At 42.7% G+C, this 21,264-nt stretch overlaps 1 protein-coding gene across 1 annotated transcript in view; it reads left to right on the top strand.

Annotated features, from left to right (window-relative positions):
- The window catches only part of LOC126195311 (dolichyl-diphosphooligosaccharide--protein glycosyltransferase subunit STT3B), a 103,052-nt gene that overhangs the window by 20,692 nt on the left and 61,096 nt on the right, over nucleotides 1-21,264 (top strand). The window contains exon 4 of the mRNA XM_049933874.1: nucleotides 20,966-21,031. Coding sequence (XP_049789831.1) covers nucleotides 20,966-21,031 — 66 coding nt within the window. The remainder of the gene's footprint in view (nucleotides 1-20,965; nucleotides 21,032-21,264) is intronic.

The following is a 21,264-nucleotide window of genomic DNA, read 5'->3' as shown; positions in this document are numbered from 1 at the left end:
AAATTTTTATAATTTTGACTGGTAAGAACCAATACTCTTAGCGAAGGATATTATTGTATCCTGCTACTGCAGAAGAATACTGCAGCAGTAAAACATGAATGAGAGAGAGAGAGAGAGAGAGAGAGAGAAGTCCGCAGCTCATGGTCGTGCGGTAGCGTTCTCGCTTCCCACGCCTGGATTCCCAGGTTCGATTCCCGGCGGGGTCAGGGATTTTCTCTGCCTCGTGATGACTGGGTGTTGTGTGATGTCCTTAGGTTAGTTAGGTTTAAGTAGTTCTAAGTTCTAGGGGACTGATGACCATAGATGTTAAGTCCCATAGTGCTCAGAGCCATTTGAACCAATAGAGAGAGAAAATAAGAAAATAAAACTTACATTGCAAAGGAAATGCGCCATATACAACAATACAACAACAAAACACAGTGCGCATACAAGCATCTGCCAACAGCAAAATGTGTCAAAGGCTTTAGGAAGACTGTACAGTGCTCCATAACAACAAATTGTCTCCAATGGGTGTGATGTCACAACTGTTTACATTAGATCTGTTTGAGCAGTTGTGAGTGGGCTCAAGTGCATGAGCGGTTGAGTTGTGTACATGTAATACCTTCTCCCGCTTCTGGCTACAGAAGTGTGGCTGTATAAGCAGTAGCAGCAAGCAGCCAAATGCTACCTGGAAAAATTTTGCTGGCGCGCCAAAGCTGCCAGATTCACGCTTGCACAACAGTCCCGGATCTAGGGGTGAGGGGAGGGGAATCATAAGTTGATTTTTGAATGCGTGCATAGTGTACGTGATGTCTCTGCCAGGGAATCCCTGTCACATCTAGAAATAAACTTTCCTGTAGGCAAAAGGGGATGGGGCTATACAAGCTGAGCGGAATAAAGCCGAACAGGTGTATGCCAATCACTGTTTGTTTATGTGGCTGACTGTGTTTGCGAATGATCAGTGTTGTTATAATTACTAGTGAAATCCATAGATTCAGACTACCAGGGTGGAAGTAAACGACTGACAGGAATAACAGGTAAGAAAGATTACATATTATCTTCTTGGTGTATCCAAGAAAATGAACTTTTGACAGAATATTTTTGGCCAGACTGCTACACTAGTAAAAAGGGCCTGTTGTAGTCCCCGGCTAGCAGCTGCGTAAGTTCTATTCTGAGAGTAGTGCAGAAAATGCATTGTATGAACACGCAATAATGCCTAAACGGAGAACAAACATGGGGTACTGGTGATTGTGGCAGGATTAGGGAAGTTAAACGGAGAATAAGTTTTGACACAGGAAGGAATCATTACAGAATTAGTGATGACAAGATTCTTTGTTAGAATGAGGAAGGACAAGAAACTGGGACATCATACAAATTATGGAAGAATATGATGATTCCAAATTTATATAAAAATTTCATACTACTACTTTTCGAACTCGAGCTTGAGAAGCTGGAACATATGAATGAAATTTGAAATGATTTCCTAACGTAAAGCTTTTTGCTTGTAGTAGGTACCTCGTGAATTATATTGTGTCATGTTATAAAAATGAACATTTGTGCCAAAACGGTCTCGCTTATTTGATGTGTGTTACAATTTCTGCAATGTTAGACAGGCCTATTTCGTTTCATCTAGCCGACAGTGACAAAATAAATGTAATCAGATTGAGAAACCACACCAGTCTTGGGTACTATTTGTATTAACAACTTTTTCAGTGATAGACAACGAAATTTTGATTTTTCATGTAGCAAAACATTTGACGAACTTTGATGAAGTAATAGATTCTTTCACAGAAAGAAAAGCACGCCATGTAAAGAGGTAGCGAGATTAGAGAGAAAAAAGTGCTAGAACATAAGGATTGAAGAAATGTTGTACTGTCTTGCTTGTCTCTTGCCTTTACCGGTTTGATGTATCCTATATTTAATTTTATGTCAAACAAAACAGCAAGTTATTAGCTAACAGGCAATAAAGAGTGCAAGTTTTCTGGAGTCCTTGTTCTCCCAGTTACAAATAATCCCATCAAGTATTAATTGCTCTTTTTTAAAAAAAGAGGGACAGGATGTCAAACAGGTCAACTGGGAGCAGGAGAGGCACCACAGGGCATTTTGATTTACACTGTCCCGAATATAGTTTGATGGCATCCATTACATAATATACACAGCTGAATCCACAGAGCAAAATACAGTGAGGTGCGATAGAAGAATGCTGTGTGAAGAGGCGAGGTACTGCAATTTGCCACGCTTAAGACCAAGTAACATGTCTTACATTTCCTCGAATACATATGTTTTATATATCAGACATCTTCAGAAAGATGTGCACTACAAAATGAACACAGTTTTCAAAAGTTGATTTTTTAAAATTTTTGGCGTCCTACCTCAAAAGCTCGAGGTAGGAGGGAGCGGGAGGTGCCGCTATCTAGTATTGCCACGGTTTGGAAATATTGTAGATCCTGGGGTGATGCACAGAGCAGTCTGAGTTGTAGTGGGGAACTGGGTAGTCTCAACGTATTAGTGTTTCACGTTTAGAGGTTTTGCTGTTTCCTCTTTGTTTATTGCTCTCACGTCAAATGAAAATAAAACAGATTTCTGTGGCTGGGAGCTATCAAATGAATTAAAATACATTCACATAATTACAGAAGGCTAAAATATATTATTTGTTTCAGATTTTATTTTATTTCCACCCTCCTGACTGTCAAGCATTAACCGCCTTGCAGAACAATGAAGTTATTTATGTTGGTTTGCCAAAGAAATTTGGCTTTTATTAATCTTTTCCACTGAGGCAGTCAATTTCTTTGAAACAAAGTATTGGCTAGTTTCAACTGTTCACTGCATTTTGAATGCACGTTTTTATCTTCTGGCATGTATGGCATTATGCCATGATAAAAACTAAACATGAGATAATACTGTACTGGTACTCCGAATCTGGACACACGACTGTGCTCTTTAAGCCGAATTATGCATTTTAGTATGGTTCACAAAATTCCGATGGTCTTGAAGTATCCTCTGACATCTTGTTTCTTTCATTACATTATGTAAGATCTTTTAATGTTTTACATGTACGAACATATGGGCCTCCTGCGTTTTCGTAGTATTTCTAACAGGTCGTGGAAAAATAATGCGAATGGTGGTTTGAAAAACATTCAAAGTAAATTTCCTTTTATGCAAGATGAACTATGTATGGGAATGTATGATGAATTTCTTAAATTACAGACCGTTTGACTTTCATTTAAAAATCAACTCTTTGAGGATGACCAATTAGAAGAATTTCGAGCCTAGATCCGACATTTATGTCGTTATGAAAAATTTTACTGGCACATTTATGCATCATATCTTAAAAATGTAACAGGCGCAAAAAAGATCAACATTATATGTGGAAACTTAGCTTCTCTTGCCGCTTATTAATGTTTGAGACCAATATTGTATGTGAAAGCTTTGCATTTCTTATAACAACACTGTGTATATTAATTTAAACAATTAACTTTTCTTATTTGTGTGTTCGTGCTACTTAACAGTGATCTTGCTATTGACTGACTACATCATGTGTCCTATGCTGTCATCAGCTGGCGAGATCATGTGACATGAGCTATGAGTGGCTTACTAAAGCACACCACAATCTCAATTTAAATGCTTCAGAAAGTAACATGCGGTGTTTGGTGGAATTCGAATTTATACCTTTGTAATACGAAAATATGCAGCGTACATGTTGCTGCACATCAAAGATCTTTCCAAAAGGTGTTTTTCCCCCCGAGTTTCATTTTCTAATTCTACGCAGGCAGTGTATAAAACCATAACCATTCAAAGGACTGATAAGTTTTCCAGTGCCAGGGAAAGTATTCCCTCACTTAACTAGGAAAAAGTCTATTTTCACCTGGGAGGAAGTGTATTTTTAACCAGGAAATCCGGGGAAAATTCCAGGATTTTTTTTTTTTTTTCCATTGTCCGTGTATACACCCTGCAACCAGAACCTCTCTCCTGAATCCATATCCCTCCTGACACGTGTGACACTCCACACATCCACCTTCTACATGCTCCCCAAAATCCACAAACCTAACAATCCTGGATGGCTCATTGTGGCAGGTTATTGTGCCCCCTTTGTAAGAATTGCAGCCCTTATTGACCATCGCCTCCAACCAATTGTCTGAAATCTCCCACATCCTTTACTGACTACGTCATCCCTGCTCATCGCTGTTAATGCCACTTCACTATATACAAACATCCCTCATGCCCATAATCTTGCCACTATTGAACACTATCTTTCCCAACTTCCTCTAGACTCCAAATGTGCTAGCTCATTCACCTTACTAACTATATTCTGACACACAATTATTTCTCCTTTAAGGGGAAGGTATAAATACAAATTAGTGGCACAGCCATGAGCACGCACACGGCATCCTCCCAGGTGAATCTGTTTATCGCCCATGTAGAGATGTTCCTTGTCTCCCAAACTGCCAAACCCATAACTTAGTTGAGATTCATTGATGATATCAACATGATCTAGACTCAGGGCCAAGACATTCCTTCACAACCTCAACACTTGCTTTCCCAACCTCTTCACCTGATCCTCCTCCAAACCAGTGTGCCTACTTTCTGGACGTTGATCTCTCGTCTCTGATGGCTCCATCCACACCTCTGTCCAACATTAAATCCGCCAACCATCAACAGTGCCTACATTTTGACAGCTGTCATCCCTTCCACAACAAAGAAGCCCTCACAAACAGCTTGGCCACCTGGGGACGGCGTATCTGCAGTGGCAAGAACTCCCTGGCCCAGTATGCTGAAGGTCCCACTAAGGCCTTTGCAGACAGGCACTATCCCCCCGGCCTAGTCTGCAAACACATCTCCCATGCCATTTCCCCACACATCCACAATCCTCCCACATGTCCCAAGTACCAGCTACGTACGAGTGCCCCCTTTGTCACCTAATACCACCCCAGATTGGAACAACTGATCCACATCCTTCGTCAGGGCTTTGATTACCTATTATTATGGACTGAAACAAGGGGTATCCTACCCAAGATACCTCCGCACCCTTCTTAAACTGGTATTACGTCACCCACACAACCTCCACGGCATCTTTAATCGATCTCTATGCCACAGAGATCATATCCTTGTGTAAAACCTACCCAATCCACCCATAAGAGGTTGGGCCATCTGTGAAGACAGCCATGTCATATACCATCTTTGCTGCAATCATTGCATGGCTTTTCATATTGGTATGACTACCAACCAGCTGTCCACCCAGTTGAATGGCCACTGCCAAACTGTAGTCAGGAGCAAAGTAGACCACCCTGTGACACCACATGCAGCTGAACAAAACATTCTAGATTGTAATTTCTGCTTCACAATATGAGTCATCAAGATCCTCCCCTTCAGCACCAGCTTTTTGGAAATGTACTGATGATGGGAGTTGTGCTAAGAACACATTCTCTAGTCCCAAAACTATCCCGACCTCAGCCTGCAGTAATCTACTGTCCCCACATCCTCCATCCAACAGTTTCTGCCTCCTCTTTCCTATCACAACCTCCATATTCATGTGCCACAACCTCATTTTGTGCTGCCCTCTGCCAATGCACCCACCCATCTTTCCCCCCACCCCCACCTCCACCCCCACTCCACATCCATCTCCACCCCCACCTACACCCCCACCTACACCTACACCAAACACCTACACCTCCCTACTCCACAGTCTCCTGATGCTACACCAGTCTGTCCTCATGCCTCCGTCTAGTCCCTGCATGTTCTGGCAAGTCAGCACTCTTCTCTCACCCAGCCTTACCTTGTTATCCCTTCCCCTACCCCCCTTCACCCCTTCCCGATTGCTGCTTTCGCTCCACGACAGTTGCGTTCTGGACCTAGCTGCTGGAGACGGGGGACTTGTGTGCATGAGGTGTGCTTGCTTGTGTAAAGGGGGTACCAAAAAAATGCTATATATTTTCAAATTGTTTACACAACAACCTAATCCCCTTCAAAATACTGTTCATTATGACTAATACATTAGTCGTCCCGGTGCTTCCACTGTTCGAAACCTTTTTTGTTGTCATCTGTAGAAATAGCTGACAGCTCCTCCCTCATTTATTTTTTCCTTCCCTTCTTCAGTGTTGCCAAATCGATGTCCTTTCATGCTCCTTTTCATTTGCGGAAATAAGGAAAAGTCACATGATCTTTGACAGAAAATCTGGATCAGTTTCAGGCTGTTGTTTCCAAACATGACATGTTTCAACGCGACGTTCTTTTTGATTGTCAGTCAGAACCCGAGGAAGAAACTTAGCAGCATCCCTTTTCATTTCCAGATCTCCCATTAAAATTCACTGAACAGAGCTCCAAGGTAAGCCACTAATCTCTGACAGTTGATCAGTTGTCTGTTGATTGTCTGTGAGCACAAGCTACCAAATTTTTTCAATATTGTCACATAGAAGAAAGTGTAATTAGATGAATTACAAACACTAGCTTCACTTAACGAAGGTTTATTCAGCACTTGCACGTACAAGAGCACGGAGCAAACTGCCTCTGGCCAGAACCCATACGGTATATATACAGTTACGGAACATTCCAGTACAATGATTCTTGACATCTGTGGATACTTCTAGAATGTCCTCGAACCGAATATAGAAATTAAAATTTTACAGTTCAGGTTAGTTTTGAACTCACGACCCTACATCCAACAGTCTAGTATTGTAACCACTACACCATGGTGACTGTGCTACTCAGCTTCTTCTGCAACATTGCTCCCTCCTTAAGAGAACAGTGTCTCGGTGTTATGTCGTCCTAGTCCAGGAACGAGTCATCGGTCCTGCATACTCTGACTCCCGATGACTGATGGTCGCCCTGGCGGTGATCTTCTTAGACCTTCCTTTGCCACTATGCTCTTCGTCATCTTTCTGCTTGTTGCCTGTCACTGGAGCTTCGAATTTACCCTGGGTTGCAGGATCCTTATAGGGCTTCATTCAAAGGATGTGGATCGTATCTCTGATCTTTTGTCATCTTGTGTTGGGGTTGCAATCTTCAACTTCATAAGTAACACTAGACAACTGTCTTACAACCTTATAAGGTCCAAAGTAGTGCCTGAGGAGGTTCTCAGAGAGAACAACCTTCCGAACAGAAGTGAAGATCCAGACGAGGTCACAGGCTGGTAGACAACAGGGTGGTGGCTCACGTCATACCTTCGGCGATCGTTTTCTTGAGCCTGCAGCGTACAGAGTAGAGCTGACTGCCAGAGCTTCCTCAGCTCTGGTTAACACCTGGCCGATGTAGTCGTCATCCACGTCATCAGGATGTAACGGAAACACAGTATCCATCATCGTAGTCGCCTCACGCCCACGCACAAGGAAAAATGGCGTAAATCCTGTGGTGTCTTGTTTGGCGGTGTTGTAGGCAAACGTCACGAAAGGTAGCACCTCATCCCAGTTGCTCTGCTCAACACTGACGAACAGTGATAGCATGTCAGCCAAAGTCTTATTAAGTTCATTAGTTTGCGGATGGTAGGCAGTCGTCATGTGGTGAGTAATGTTGCACCTATGGTATATCTCTGTCACAAGATTTGGTTGGAAAAACTTTCCCTCGATCCGTAATTAATGACCTTGGAGCACCGTGTTTTAATACAATGTCTTCCACGATGAATTTGGCTGCCTCGAATGCTTCGGCTGTTTTTACAGCTTTTGTAATGGCATAGAGTGTCAGATAATCAGTGCAAACAATAATCCATACATTGCCGCTAGCAGATGTTGGAAATCATCCGAGGAGGTCAATCCCAACACGCTGGAAAGGCGTTTCAGCTGGTGGAATTGGTATGAGTCGGCCACGTGGTTTCTGAGGCTCTGCCTTTCTCCTCTGTCACTCTCGACAGTGTGACTCATAGTGATGGACACTTCTAAATAAACCTGGCGACAAAAATCTCTTGCGGATCCTATTGTATGTCTTAATAAATCCAATATGTCCGGCCTCAGTTGTGTCATGGAATTTCTGTAGAACATCTAAGCGCATGCGTTTAGGAATCACTGGTAGCCACCTCTTTTCAAACGGATGAAAGTTTTTCTTTCAAAGTAATCCATTAACTACCTTAAATTGTCCTTTCACGTCCTCTTACCGATTTAAGGCAAGCATATTTTGAGATATCTTGGCGTCGTCCTGCTGCTCAGCAGAGATATCCTGGAGTGCAGCGAGACAGTTGCTATCTTCATCAGAATCTTGATGGTATTGCACAGGGTTTCTAGAGAGACAGTCAGCATCTTGGTGTTTTCTTCCACTTTTGTACTCTATGGCAATACTCTTGAAGACATAGTGCCCACCTGGAAAGGCATCCTGTTGGATCCTTAAGACTGTCAACTAACAAAGTGACTGATGGTCTGTAACAACTGTGAATGGCCTTCCATAGAGATACTGTCGAAATTTGCACATGGCCCAGATCACAGCAAGACATTCTCTTTCTGTAGCTGAGTAGTTTCTCTCGGCTTTTGTAAGTGTCCTAGAAGCATAGGCTATAATCTTCTCTTTTCCATCCAAAATTTGCTCCAGAACAGCACCGATCCCGTACCTACTGGCATCTGTGTATAGTTATGTACGTGCTCCCTCATCATACAGACCAAGTGTAGGGCCAGTTGTCAGAGCTTTTCACAGCACATTGAAAGAGTCTTGTTGGGTACCACCCCAGATAAATTTAACATTGGCTTTTAACAACTCTTGGAGTGGCCTGGCTTTGATAAAACAACGGTAATAAGAACATAATCAGAGGAAGCTTCACACATCTCTAATACTTTTTAGGAATAGGAAATTCTGTTATAGATCTCACCTTTTCTGGGTCTAGCTGCACACCTTCGTTTGACACAATGTGTCTAAGTATTTTGATTTCATTTGCTCCAAAGAGACACTTTCTATGATTAAGTTTCAGTCCGCCTTGTTGGAGACACTTAAGAATGGCCCTCAGTCTTTTTACATGTTCATCAAATGTCTCTGAGAACTCTATGATGTCGTCTAAATAACAAACACACATCGTCAACTTCAGGTGACTTAGAAGATTATGCATCATCTGTTCAAAAGTTGCTGGTGCATTACACAAACCAAACAGCAGTATCTTAAACTCATACAGGCCCTCAGGGGTGATGAGGGCAGTTTTCTCACAATGAGCCTCACCTACTTCGATTTGCCAGTGTCCCGAGTATATGTCCACGGTTGAGAAAAATCTAGTGTATTGCCAATTCATGGAACAGGGTATACATCCTTTTTAGTTATCTTATTAAGCTTCCTGTAATCAACACAAAAGCACCAACTGCCATCCTTCTTCCTGACAAGAACCACTGGTGACGACCATGGGCTCTGAGAAGTCTGAATGATGACATTCTTCATCATTTTCTATACCTCGTCATGAATTATTCGACGTTCCGTTGCTGACACACGGTATGCTCTCTGGCTTATTGGTTGATGGTCTCCAGTGCTAATCCGGTGTTTCACTGTCGATTTGTCTAATTTGCTCTTCACCTGTGGATTGAATCATTCAGAGACCTCTTGAAGAATAGCAAGTAGCTTCTTCTGCTGTTCCTTAGTGAGATCTGGCGATAGTTGAACTAGAAGATCTTGTCTCATAGTGGTAGTGCCAGTTTCGCCCACAGACTCGGCATGGGAGGTTTCTGTGATGCTCAGCTGTTCGGCAATTAATGGCTCAGCATTTGCTATGCACATGCATCTTGGAAGGATCTGTGGTTCTCAGTGACAGTTAACTATCCACAGTTCACCGAATCCGTTCTTAAACGAGACGACAGAGGCTGGGATGGCCAAGTTATTCTTCAGTGGTATGCTTCTCTTACATTCCACTACAAGATCCATGGGTTGATGCATGGCATGACACATGACAGTTACCTTTCTAGCGCTGACTGCAGGAATGATCACTTCATCCAGCACACACAGTCTCCACACACTCGGATCTGCATCTTCCTATCCACAGTATCTCATCTCATCTAGCATAATCTTTGAGTGACCACAATCTATAATTGCCTGAGAAGCTTTCAAAAAGTCTGAGAATGACGTCATGACTACACTCTTGTAAGACGATGAATTCTAAGGGCTGTGTTTGACCACTTATACCCACACAAATGACACATCTTCCTGTAGGTTTTCCATATTTCCCATTAGCCACCTTCAGCAGAGATGTTTTTGTCAATGAATATGGTTTTGTGCAACTGGCGACAGTACTTCTCCAAAATGACTGGAATATGATGCTCCAGAGTCCACAATAGCTTGGCTGGTCGGCCATCCATGAGAATATCGACATAGTTTCCTATCTTTGTTGTGGTGATCGATGGCGGAGGATTTTTCTCTTCGACGGCCTCACCCCCAAGGAAGGTCACACCCTTTAGTTTTCCAGGTTTTGGCAGCTAGGTGATCGGCTGGAGCTTTTAAACGGCGATGGAGACCTTGATCGGCGCGTTGAGGAGCATTCTCTCCAGCAGCTAGCTTGCAGTGATGGTGACCAGTGTCATCCCGCACCCACATCTTTTTGTTCATCTTCGTTGTCCCAGAGTTGGCAGGCTAAGATCGGTCTGTTGTCTTCTGGCACGGGCGTCATCAAATATCCACCATCTCTCTCAACAATATCACACCACATGTCCCGGTCGTTCGCAGTGGAAACATACTGGGTAGTTGTCTTGGGTCCTCCAGACATAAGTCTTCCTTGGTGCCTCAACAGGTTCTTAATGCAGCATTGTAGGAACGTAACTTTGCCTGGATCTCGACTTTTTCACCGTTTTAAAGGGAAATTAAGGACGAGAGATTGGGTTCAATGTCCTCTTCATCCCCGATAGATTGGGTTCAATTTCCACCCTTATGACTTCTTGAAGCATCTCAGTTTTTTGCTCGCCATGCAATCCTAGTGCCTTCTGAACTTCCTCTCTCACTATCTGATGAAGAACACTTGTGAAATCAGTTCCTTCCTCATCGCAGAATCGATACAATGTTTGGAAGCCGTTCAAACTTCTTGTGTATAATTCTTTTTTGATGCATTGTCTCTATATACTAGCACCATTTTATGAAGTCATCTGCTGTCTAAACTACCTTCAGGAGTGGGGCTTGATACATGTATTCAGCAACACCCTTCATGAGGTGTGCAACCTTATCTTCCTCCTTCATTCTACGATCCACTATTTTACACAACTCCAATACGTCTTGGATATAGGATGCTGTAGTTTTTCCTGGATGCTGTAACCTGCACTTTAATTTATCTTCAGCCTTGCACTTCTGTCATTGAGTTTCGCTGAAATACTTGCGCAGTTCCATCTGAATACTTTCCAGCTTGTGAACTTCTCCTCCTTGGTCTCATACCATTGCTTGGCAGTGCCCTTCAAGTAGAAAAATACATTAGCCAAATACAAGGTGTCATACTATTTGTTAAATTTGGCTATACACTAATATACCTTCAGCCACTTGTTTGGATCATGGTCATCATCACCAGAGAACACAGAAGAATGTCTCATGTGGTGGCACACAGTTTCTGTCATCATAATGTCCTCTTCATTCCCGATAGATTGCGATCTGTTGACTATGGCTCGAACTTGGGTTTCTCGCCATGTAAACGGCGGCTCTGTCGTGGCCTGATGGGAACCACTGTGTCGTCGATAATGTGCGCTATCACAAATTCCAATACTCGGCGCCTCCACCAGAATAATGTCACATAGATGAAGGTGTAATGAGATGAATGACAAACACTAACTTCACTTAACAAAGGTTATTCAGCACTTGCACATACAAGAGCGTGGAGCAAACTGCCTCCGGCCAGACCACATACGGTCTTTACAGAACATTCCAGTACAGTGATTCTTGACATTTGTGGATGCTTCTAGAATGTACTCGAACTGAATAAAGAAATTAAAATTTTACAGTTCAGATGAGTTTTGAACTCACTGCCCTCCATGCAACAGTCCAGTATCATAACCTCTACACCACAGTGACTGTGCTGCTCACATTCTTCTGCGACAATATTTTCGTTGAATTGGGAAGTTGATGGACGTCCAGAATGAGGTTTGTCCTCAGTTGTCATGTCACCATTTTTAAATAGAGCAAACCATTCGTACACTTAGTTTTTCCCATGGTGGGAACTTGATAAGATATTTTCAACATTAAAACAATTTCAGCAGCATTTTTAGCGAGTAGAAAACAAAATTTCACAGCTGCGTGTTGTTCACATAAATTTGCCATAATAAAAAAATGAAACAAAAACAAAACAGCACTAAAAAAACAATCACTGCTGATGAACAGAACATTCCAGGTCTACAACACAGGCGGCACTGAACAGGCAATGAGTTGCACTATACATACCAAGCGGCAGAAATGCATACTGCACAAGCTTTGCCCACAACGTTATTCTGGTTGTTTTTGGGTATCCTCTCGTATGTGTGAGTTTTCTTTTTTGAAAATGGGTTTGGCCTAAAGCTAAACAGTGTAAAAGTCTTTTCATTGTGCCGTCTGCAACTCAGTGGGTCATCTATATGGTGAACTGCAGTCTATCCTTTTTCTTGTATTGTAAAAATTTTTATTATTTTTCTTTCGTCTGACTCAGCACTTCTTTTTAATGATCCTGGTTACAACAGAATATTAAGTCATTGGTGCTTCCCTGTTTGAGTTTTATATTCCCTCCCTCAATATTTCTATTTTAAGTGAAATGAAAATTATATACATCATATGAAGCATCAATTTTCTTCATCATGTCTACCATCTTTAAAACTGATCGTCTTGAAGTAAACTGTTGTTAAGTGATATGAATGGAGCATCCAGTCCTTGATTATTGCTGTGCTGAGAACTGGGTGTATAGCAATGATTAGGTTTGATAAAATCTTTTTTGAATTCCCTTAAAGATGGACTTTAGTCTGCCATTATACCACGTCATACAGTTTTTATCATATGAAGATAAAAATTGAAGCTCGTGAGGGATAAGGACAAAAAGTACACATAAGCTGTTTGAATCGTATTTAGATTTTCATGACAGTCCACTGTCTCATGTTACGAGAACTGTCTCCTAACTGCCAGTTGAAGGTGTTACATATAAATGATGATTATGTCCAATATATGGTGAACATTTGAAGACAAGGAAGGAGTATAGTAATGTAGGCTCAGAGTAACTCTATTGCAGTAATTTTTACAGGCAGATCTACTTTATAATTAAAACATGGCACAATATAAAAGCCTTGTTTCTAACAGAAAGAGAAATGAAATCATCAGAGGAGACAGTAGAAAATTGTTCATAAAATTTACACAAATATCACACTTGTGCATTCATCACAAAGATATTGTGACTGTTGATTCACTATGAAACAGAGGAGAGAAGTTCTTTCAGTAGCATGATAGTTTTGGCATTCAGTCAATAGTAGTATGTACGGTTGCAGGCATCACAAAGGTTTGTGAACTGTCAGTTTTTTGAGGTGTGATTAGCATACATTATTGAATTACCATTTCATTGGAGAAAACAGCGATTTGTAACAGTTTTGTGGAAATCACACACACACACACACACACACACACACACACACACACACACACACACAAAGGCACAGGCATGCTCACACAAATGCAACTTGCACACACATGCCCACAGTCTCTAGTGGCCAAGGCCAGATTATGTATTTTCCTCAAAGACTGTGAGTGTGTGTGTGTGTGTGTGTGTGTGTGTGTGTGTGTGTGTGTTGCCAGTGAATTGCAGCCATAGCTGCAATAATAAATGGTAACACAAAGTGGAATGTAAAGAATCGCTTTAAGGCAGATTCCAGTGAATGCCTTTTTGACTGGAAGCTTACTTTTTTTGACAACCTTATTTTTGTGCTTATCTGTGACTCAGCATCCTTACTATATGTTGAGTAGCAAACTGTCCTTTTCATAATACTGTAATTACTACTTTACTATTTCAGAATGTCACTTTATAATTTTTTCATTGAAAAAAAAAAAGTTTTAATGCTGATATTATTTGTATGCAGAAATAAATTGTGAAGTTGAGCTGCAGACAGGCACAATGAAAAGATGTACGAGGTGCATTCAAGTTCTAAGGCCTCCGGTTTTTTTTCTAATTAACTACTCACCCGAAATCGATGAAACTGGCGTTACTTCTCGACGTAATCGCCCTGCAGACGTACACATTTTTCACAACGCTGACACCATGATTCCATGGCAGCGGCGAAGGCTTCTTTAGGAGTATGTTTTGACCACTGGAAAATCACTGAGGCAATAGCAGCATGGCTGGTGAATGTGCGGCCACGGAGAGTGTCTTTCATTGTTGGAAAAAGCCAGAAGTCACTAGGAGCCAGGTCAGGTGAGTAGGGAGCATGAGGAATCACTTCAAAGTTGTTATCACAAAGAAACTGTTGCGTAACGTTAGCTCGATGTGCGGGTGCGTTGTCTTGGTGAAACAGCACACGCGCAGCCCTTCCCGGACGTTTTTGTTGCAGTGCAGGAAGGAATTTGTTCTTCAAAACATTTTCGTAGGATGCACCTGTTACCGTAGTGCCCTTTGGAACGCAATGGGTAAGGATTATGCCCTCGCTGTCCCAGAACATGGGCACCATCATTTTTTCAGCACTGACGGTTACCCGAAATTTTTTTGGTGGCGGTGAATCTGTGTGCTTCCATTGAGCTGACTGGTGCTTTGTTTCTGGATTGAAAAATGGCATCCACGTCTCATCCATTGTCACAAATGACGAAAAGAAAGTCCCATTCATGCTGTCGTTGCGCGTCAACATTGCTTGGCAACATGCCACATGGGCAGCCATGTGGTCGTCTGTCAGCATTCGTGGTACCCACCTGGATGACACTTTTCGCATTTTCAGGTCATCATGCAGGATTGTGTGCACAGAACCCACAGAAATGCCAACTCTGGAGGCGATCTGTTCAACAGTCATTCGGCGATCCCCCAAAACAATTCTCTCCACTTTCTCGATCATGTCGTCAGACCGGCTTGTGCGAGCCCGAGGTTGTTTCGGTTTGTTGTCACACGATGTTCTGCCTTCATTAAACTGTTGCACCCACGAACACACTTTCGGCACATCCATAACTCCATCACCACATGTCTCCTTCAACTTTCGATGAATTTCAATTGGTTTCACACCACGCAAATTCAGAAAACTAATGATTGCACGCTGTTCAAGTAAGGAAAACGTCGCCATTTTAAGTATTTAAAACAGTTCTCATTCTCACCGCTGGCGGTAAAATTCCATCTGCCGTACGGTGCTGCCATCTCTGGGACGTATTGATAATGAATGCGGCCTCATTTTAAAACAATGCGCATGTTTCTATCTCTTTCCAGTCCGGAGAAAAAAAATCGGAGGCCTTAGAACTTGAATGCACCTCGCACGACTATGGTTTCTGCCAAAGCCTTCTTCAAAAAAGAAAGGAGAAAAAACGCACGTACACAATACATTTCATACTCCAGCCTGACTGCATCTGTTCCATTGAACGAAAGCAGCAATCAGGAGTGGTGCAGTGAAGAGGGAGGAATAGGAAAGTGTGGGTGGGGAAAGAGGAGTGTGCTGACTGTTGGAGCATGCAGGGACTAGAAGGCGGCAGGATAAGGTTGCCAGGGGCAGCATTGGGAGGCTGTGAGCAGAGGAGAGGAGCAGAGAGGGGAAAAGATTGGCGTGTGCATTGGCAGAGAGTGAACACAATGCTGGTGAGGGGATGCAAATTGGGAGGAGGTTATAGGACAGTGGGGGTGGAAATTGTTGGTTGAAGGGTGTGGGGACAGTAGGTTATTGTAGGTTAAGCCGGATAATTTTGAGAGCGGAGAATATGTTTTTAGGATAACTCCTATCTGTGCAGTTCATAAAACCTGCTATTGGAGGCAACTATCCAGATTGTTCAGGTTGTGAAGCAGCAGTTGCAATCTAGGATGTTTTGTTAAGCTGCATGTTGTGCTACAGGGTGGTCCACTTTGCTCTTGGCCACAGTTTGGCAGTAGCCCTTCATCCTTGTAGACAGATGGTTGGTAGTCATACCAATATAAAACACTGTGCAATGATAGCAGCAGAGCCGAAATATGACATGGCTGCTTTCACAGGTGGCCCGGCCTCAGATGGAGTAGGATAAGTCTGTGACGAGTGGAATAGGAATTGCTGGGTGGGTGAATTGGGCAGATCTTGCACCTGGGTCTCTGACAGGGATATTACCTCCGTGGCAAGGGGCTGGGATTGAGAGTGACATATAATTGGACTAGGATGTTGTGGAGGTTGGATGGATGACGGAACACCACTTTAGGAATGGTGGGAAGGATCTTGGGTAGGGTGTCCCTCATTTCAGGACATGATGGCCCTGGCTAGGTACATGGTTCAGCTGTTCCAGTCCGGTGTGGTATTGCCGTATTGGGTGTCGAATAGGGTGTTCCTATCCAGTTGGTTCGTGTGATTTGTGGGATGATTGGGGCTGTTTGGGGGCATGGCACAGGAGCTCATTTGTGAACTAGCTAGGGAATACATCTACATCTACATGACTACTCTGCAATTCACATTTAAGTGCTTGGCAGAGGGTTTGTCGAACCACAATCATACTATCTCTCTACCATTCCACTCCCGAACAGCGCGCGGGAAAAACGAACACCCAAACCTTTCTGTTCGAGCTCTGATTTCTCTTATTTTATTTTGATGATCATTCCTACCTATGTAGATTGGGCTCAACAGAATATTTTCGCATTCGGAAGAGAAAGTTGGTGACTGAAATTTCGTAAATAGATCTCGCCGCGACGAAAAATGTCTTTGCTGTAATGACTTCCATCCCAATTTGCGTATCATATCTGCCACACTCTCTTCCCTACTACGTGATAATACAAAACGAGCTGCCCTTTTTTGCACCCTTTCGATGTCCTCCGTCAATCCCACTTGGTAAGGATCCCACACCACGCAGCAATATTATAACATAGGACGAACGAGTGTAGTGTAAGCTGTCTCTTTAGTGGACTTGTTGCATCTTCTAAGTGTCCTGCCAATGAAATGCAACCTTTGGCTCGCCTTCCCCACAATATTATCTATGTGGTCTTTCCAACTGAAGTTGTTCGTAATTTTAACACCCAGGTACTTAGTTGAATTGACAGCCTTGAGAATTGTACTATTTATCGAGTAATCGAATTCCAACGGATTTATTTTGGAACTCATGTGGATCACCTCACACTTTTCGTTATTTAGCGTCAACTGCCACCTGCCACACCATACAGCAATCTTTTCTAAATCGCTTTGCAACTGATACTGGTCTTCGGATGACCTTACTAGACGGTAAATTACAGCATCATCTGCGAACAACCTAAGAGAACTGCTCAGATTGTCACCCAGGTCATTTATATAGATCAGGAACAGCAGTGGTCCCAGGATGCTTCCCTGGGGAACACCTGATATTACAGTTTTACTCGATGATTTGCTGTCTATTGCTACAAACTGCGACCTTCCTGACAGGAAATCACGAATCCAGTCGCACAACTGAGACGATACCCCATAGGCCCGCAGCTTGATTAGAAGTCGCTTGTGAGGAACGGTGTCAAAAGCTTTCCGGAAATCTAGAAATACGGAATCAACTTGAGATCCCCTGTCGATAGCGGCCATTACTTCGTGCGAATAAAGAGCTAGCTGCGTTGCACAAGAACAATGTTTTCTGAAACCATGCTGATTACGTATTAATAGATCGTTCCCTTCAAGGTGATTCATAATGTTTGGATACAGTATATGCTCCAAAACCCTACTGCAAACCGACGTCAATGATATAGGTCTGTAGTTAGATGGATTACTCCTACTACCCTTCTTAAACACTGGTGCGACCTGCGCAATTTTCCAATCTGTAGGTACAGATCTATCGGTGAGCGAACGATTGTATATGAGTGCTAAGTAGGGAGCTATTGTATCAGCGTAATCTGAAAGGAACCTAATCAATATACAATCTGGACCTGAAGACTTGCCCGTATCAAGCGATTTGAGTTGCGTCCCAACCCCTAAGGTATCTACTTCTAAGAAACTCATGCTAGCAGCTGTTCGTGTTTCAAATTCTGGAATATTCCATTCATCTTCCCTGGTGAAGGAATTTCGGAAAACTGCGTTCAATAACTCCACTTTAGCGGCACAGTCATCGGTAACAGTACCATCAGCACTGCGCAGCGAAGGTATTGACTGTGTCTTGCGGCTTGTGTACTTTACATACGACCAGAATTTCTTCTGATTTTCTACCAAATTTTGAGACAATGTTTCGTTGTGGAACCTATTAAAGGCATCTCACATTGAAGTCCGTGCCAAATTTCGCACGTCTGTAAATTTTAGCCAATCTTCGGGATTTTGCGTTCTTCTGAACTTCGCATGCTTTTTCCGTTGCCTCTGCAACAGAGTTCGGACCTGTTTTGTGTACCACAGGGGATCAGTTCCATCTCTTACCAATTTATGAGGTATGAATCTCTCAATTGCTGTTGCTACTATATCTTTGAATTTGAGCCACATCTCATCTACATTTGCATAGTCAGTTTGGAAGGAATGGAGATTGTCTCTTAGTAAGGCTTCTAGTGACACTTTATCCGATTTTTTAAATAAAATTATTTTGCATTTGTTTCTGGTGGATTTGGAAGAAACGTTATTGAGCCTAGCTACAACGACCTTGTGATCACTAATCCCTGTATCAGTCATGATGCTCTCTATCAGCTCTGGATTGTTTGTGGCTAAGAGGTCAAGTGTGTTTTCGCAACCATTTACAATCCGCGTGGGTTCGTGGACTAACTGCTCGAAATAATTTTCGGAGAAAGCATTTAGGACAATCTCGGGAGATGTTTTCTGCCTACCACCGGTTTTGAACAAGTATTTTTGCCAACATATCGAGGGAAGGTTGAAGTCCCCACTAACTATAACCGTATGAGTGGGGTATTTATTTGTTACGATACTCAAATTTTCTCTGAACTGTTCCGCAACTATATCATCGGAGTCTGGGGGTCGGTAGAAGGAGCCAATTATTAACTTAGTTCGGCTGTTAAGTATAACCTCCACCCATACCAATTCGCACGGAGTATCTACTTCGACTTCACTACAAGATAAACCACTACTGACACACACACACACACACACTCCACCACCAATTCTGCCTACTCTATCTTTCCTGAATAGCTGTTGCCAGGTGGCCAGGCTATATGGGAGGACTTTTTTGGGGGTGTGGAAGGGTTGGCAGCTGTCAAAATTTACATGGAGGAGTCATACTGTTGGTAAAGGCCCTCAACCAGGTAGTCATTGCAATTCATAACGGCAGCGGTGGAACTTTTGTCTGTAGGTAGGATGATTAGGTGAGCATCTGTTTTGAGGCTATATATTATTCTCCTGAAATGTTAGTGTTCATAGGGAAAGGGCTTGGGGAAGTATTGTGTAGCCAAGTTGGAGGTAAGAAATTCCTGGGAGGTTTCCAGGGGGTGGTTAGGAAGGTGGGGTGGGAGGGGGAGGGGGGAAGATGATCATGGTTGAATGGTGGTATGAACTGGTAGAGGCAGGTTCAGTGATGGGATTAGGTTGGCTTTGGTTGGAGATATTGGTGACATGAAAGCATTTCCATTGCAGGAATCAAGAGAAGGAGCCTATATTTTTGACAAGTCCAGCATGGTTAAATTTTGGTGTAGTGCTGAAGGTGAGGTGGCTGGATAGGACTGAAACTGAGATTTTTGTTGGAAATGTTAACAGCAGTGTTCCAGGATTGTCTAAGCTCTTGATTAGGTAGAGTATTGGTAGGGAGTTTTGGGGGAGGTGGCAAGTTTAAAAGGTCACTTAGGCAGGGTCTAGGTGCTACGAGGGCTTTGAGGAGGAGAAGGAACACTGGTAGGATAATAGTACACCCAAGAACCAGCTACATAGGAGTACCCCCCTTTGTCGTCCAATAACACCTCTGACTGGAACAGCTGAACAACAACATCCTTCGTCAGGGCTTTGATTACCTGTCATGATGCCCTGAAATGATCCCTTTGGAAAATTCAGGTGCAAGATCTGTCCAATCCACATAACCAGCACTCCCCATTCCACTCCTGTCACAGCCTTATCCTACCCCACCAGAAGATAGGCCACCTGTGAAAGCATCCATGTCAGATACCAGGTCTGCTGCAATCATTACACAGTTATATTTTTATATTGGTATGACCACCAACCAGCTGTCCATCAGGATGAATGGCCACCACCAAACTGTGGCCAAGAGCAAAGTAGACCCACCCTGTGGCACAACATGCAGCTGAACATAATATGCTAGATTTTAATGGCTGCTTCATAACACGGGCCATCTGGATCCTCCCCTCCAGCACCAGTTTTCCTTCTCCCGACCTCCTCCCAATTCAAGTCCCCATTGTATTGCCTTCTGCCAATGCATCCACCAGTCTTACCCCCCTCTGTTGCTCTCCTTTTCCACTCCCTGACCCCCCCCCCCTCTTCCTGCCTCACCCCCACAGCCCCCCAACACTCCAACGCTGCCCCTAGCAACCTCATCCTTTCGCCTTCCAGTCCCTGCACGTTCTACCAGACAGCACTCTTCTCTTCCCCCATCCTTACTATGCTATCCCTCACTGTTGCCTGCCTCACTCTTGATGGCTACTTTTCTTAAACCTAACAGTAGCAGTGTGGCTAAAATGGCTGGAGGTAGCGGTCATGTGTGCCTGCTTGTTTGAGTGTCTCTGTGTATTTCTTTCTTTTCTGAAGAAGGCTTTTGTTGAAAGCTTGCTGTGTAACATTCTTTTCGTTATGCCTGTCTGTAACTCAACATGTGTTCTCAATGGAATCTTTCCGTTTATAATTGTTGATATTCCAACCTGAATTTTCCACTGTTTGATTTTGCAATTAATTGTAAGTTATCTGCTGGAAAGGGATGGGGATAATTTTCTACTGACAACACTATTTATTTCTTACATCTAATGAAAAACATTCAATGGGCTGTGCAAATTAGTGCCACTAAAGTATGAGATACCGTAAATTAGAATTGCATGGTCTTGTCCAACTTTTAACATTTTATACAGACCCTCTCTCTTTCTTTTTTTCTTTACTTTCAGGTGAAATCAGTGAAATCTGGCTCAATATTTTGGTCCTGTATGACTGCACTATCATATTTTTATATGGTGAGTATTAAGTTGTATCATTTACATCAGTTTTTTTGAAATGATTTTATTATACCATTAATAGTTTTAGGCCTGAGCCCATCATCAGATGCTAGCATTGGCTTCTTGCAAGTTCCACGTTTGTATCGTCCTGAAAAGTCCTCCTTTACATATAATAGGACAGAGGTTTGACTTTCTTTTACAATTCATACTTGTCAGTGAACTAGTAATGGTATAATAAAATCATTTACAGA

Source organism: Schistocerca nitens, chromosome 1, assembly GCF_023898315.1.
Source record: "Schistocerca nitens isolate TAMUIC-IGC-003100 chromosome 1, iqSchNite1.1, whole genome shotgun sequence".
Taxonomy (NCBI): domain Eukaryota; kingdom Metazoa; phylum Arthropoda; class Insecta; order Orthoptera; family Acrididae; genus Schistocerca; species Schistocerca nitens.
Note: the sequence above shows the minus strand (reverse complement) of the source record. Positions and strands in the feature narration are given on the sequence as shown.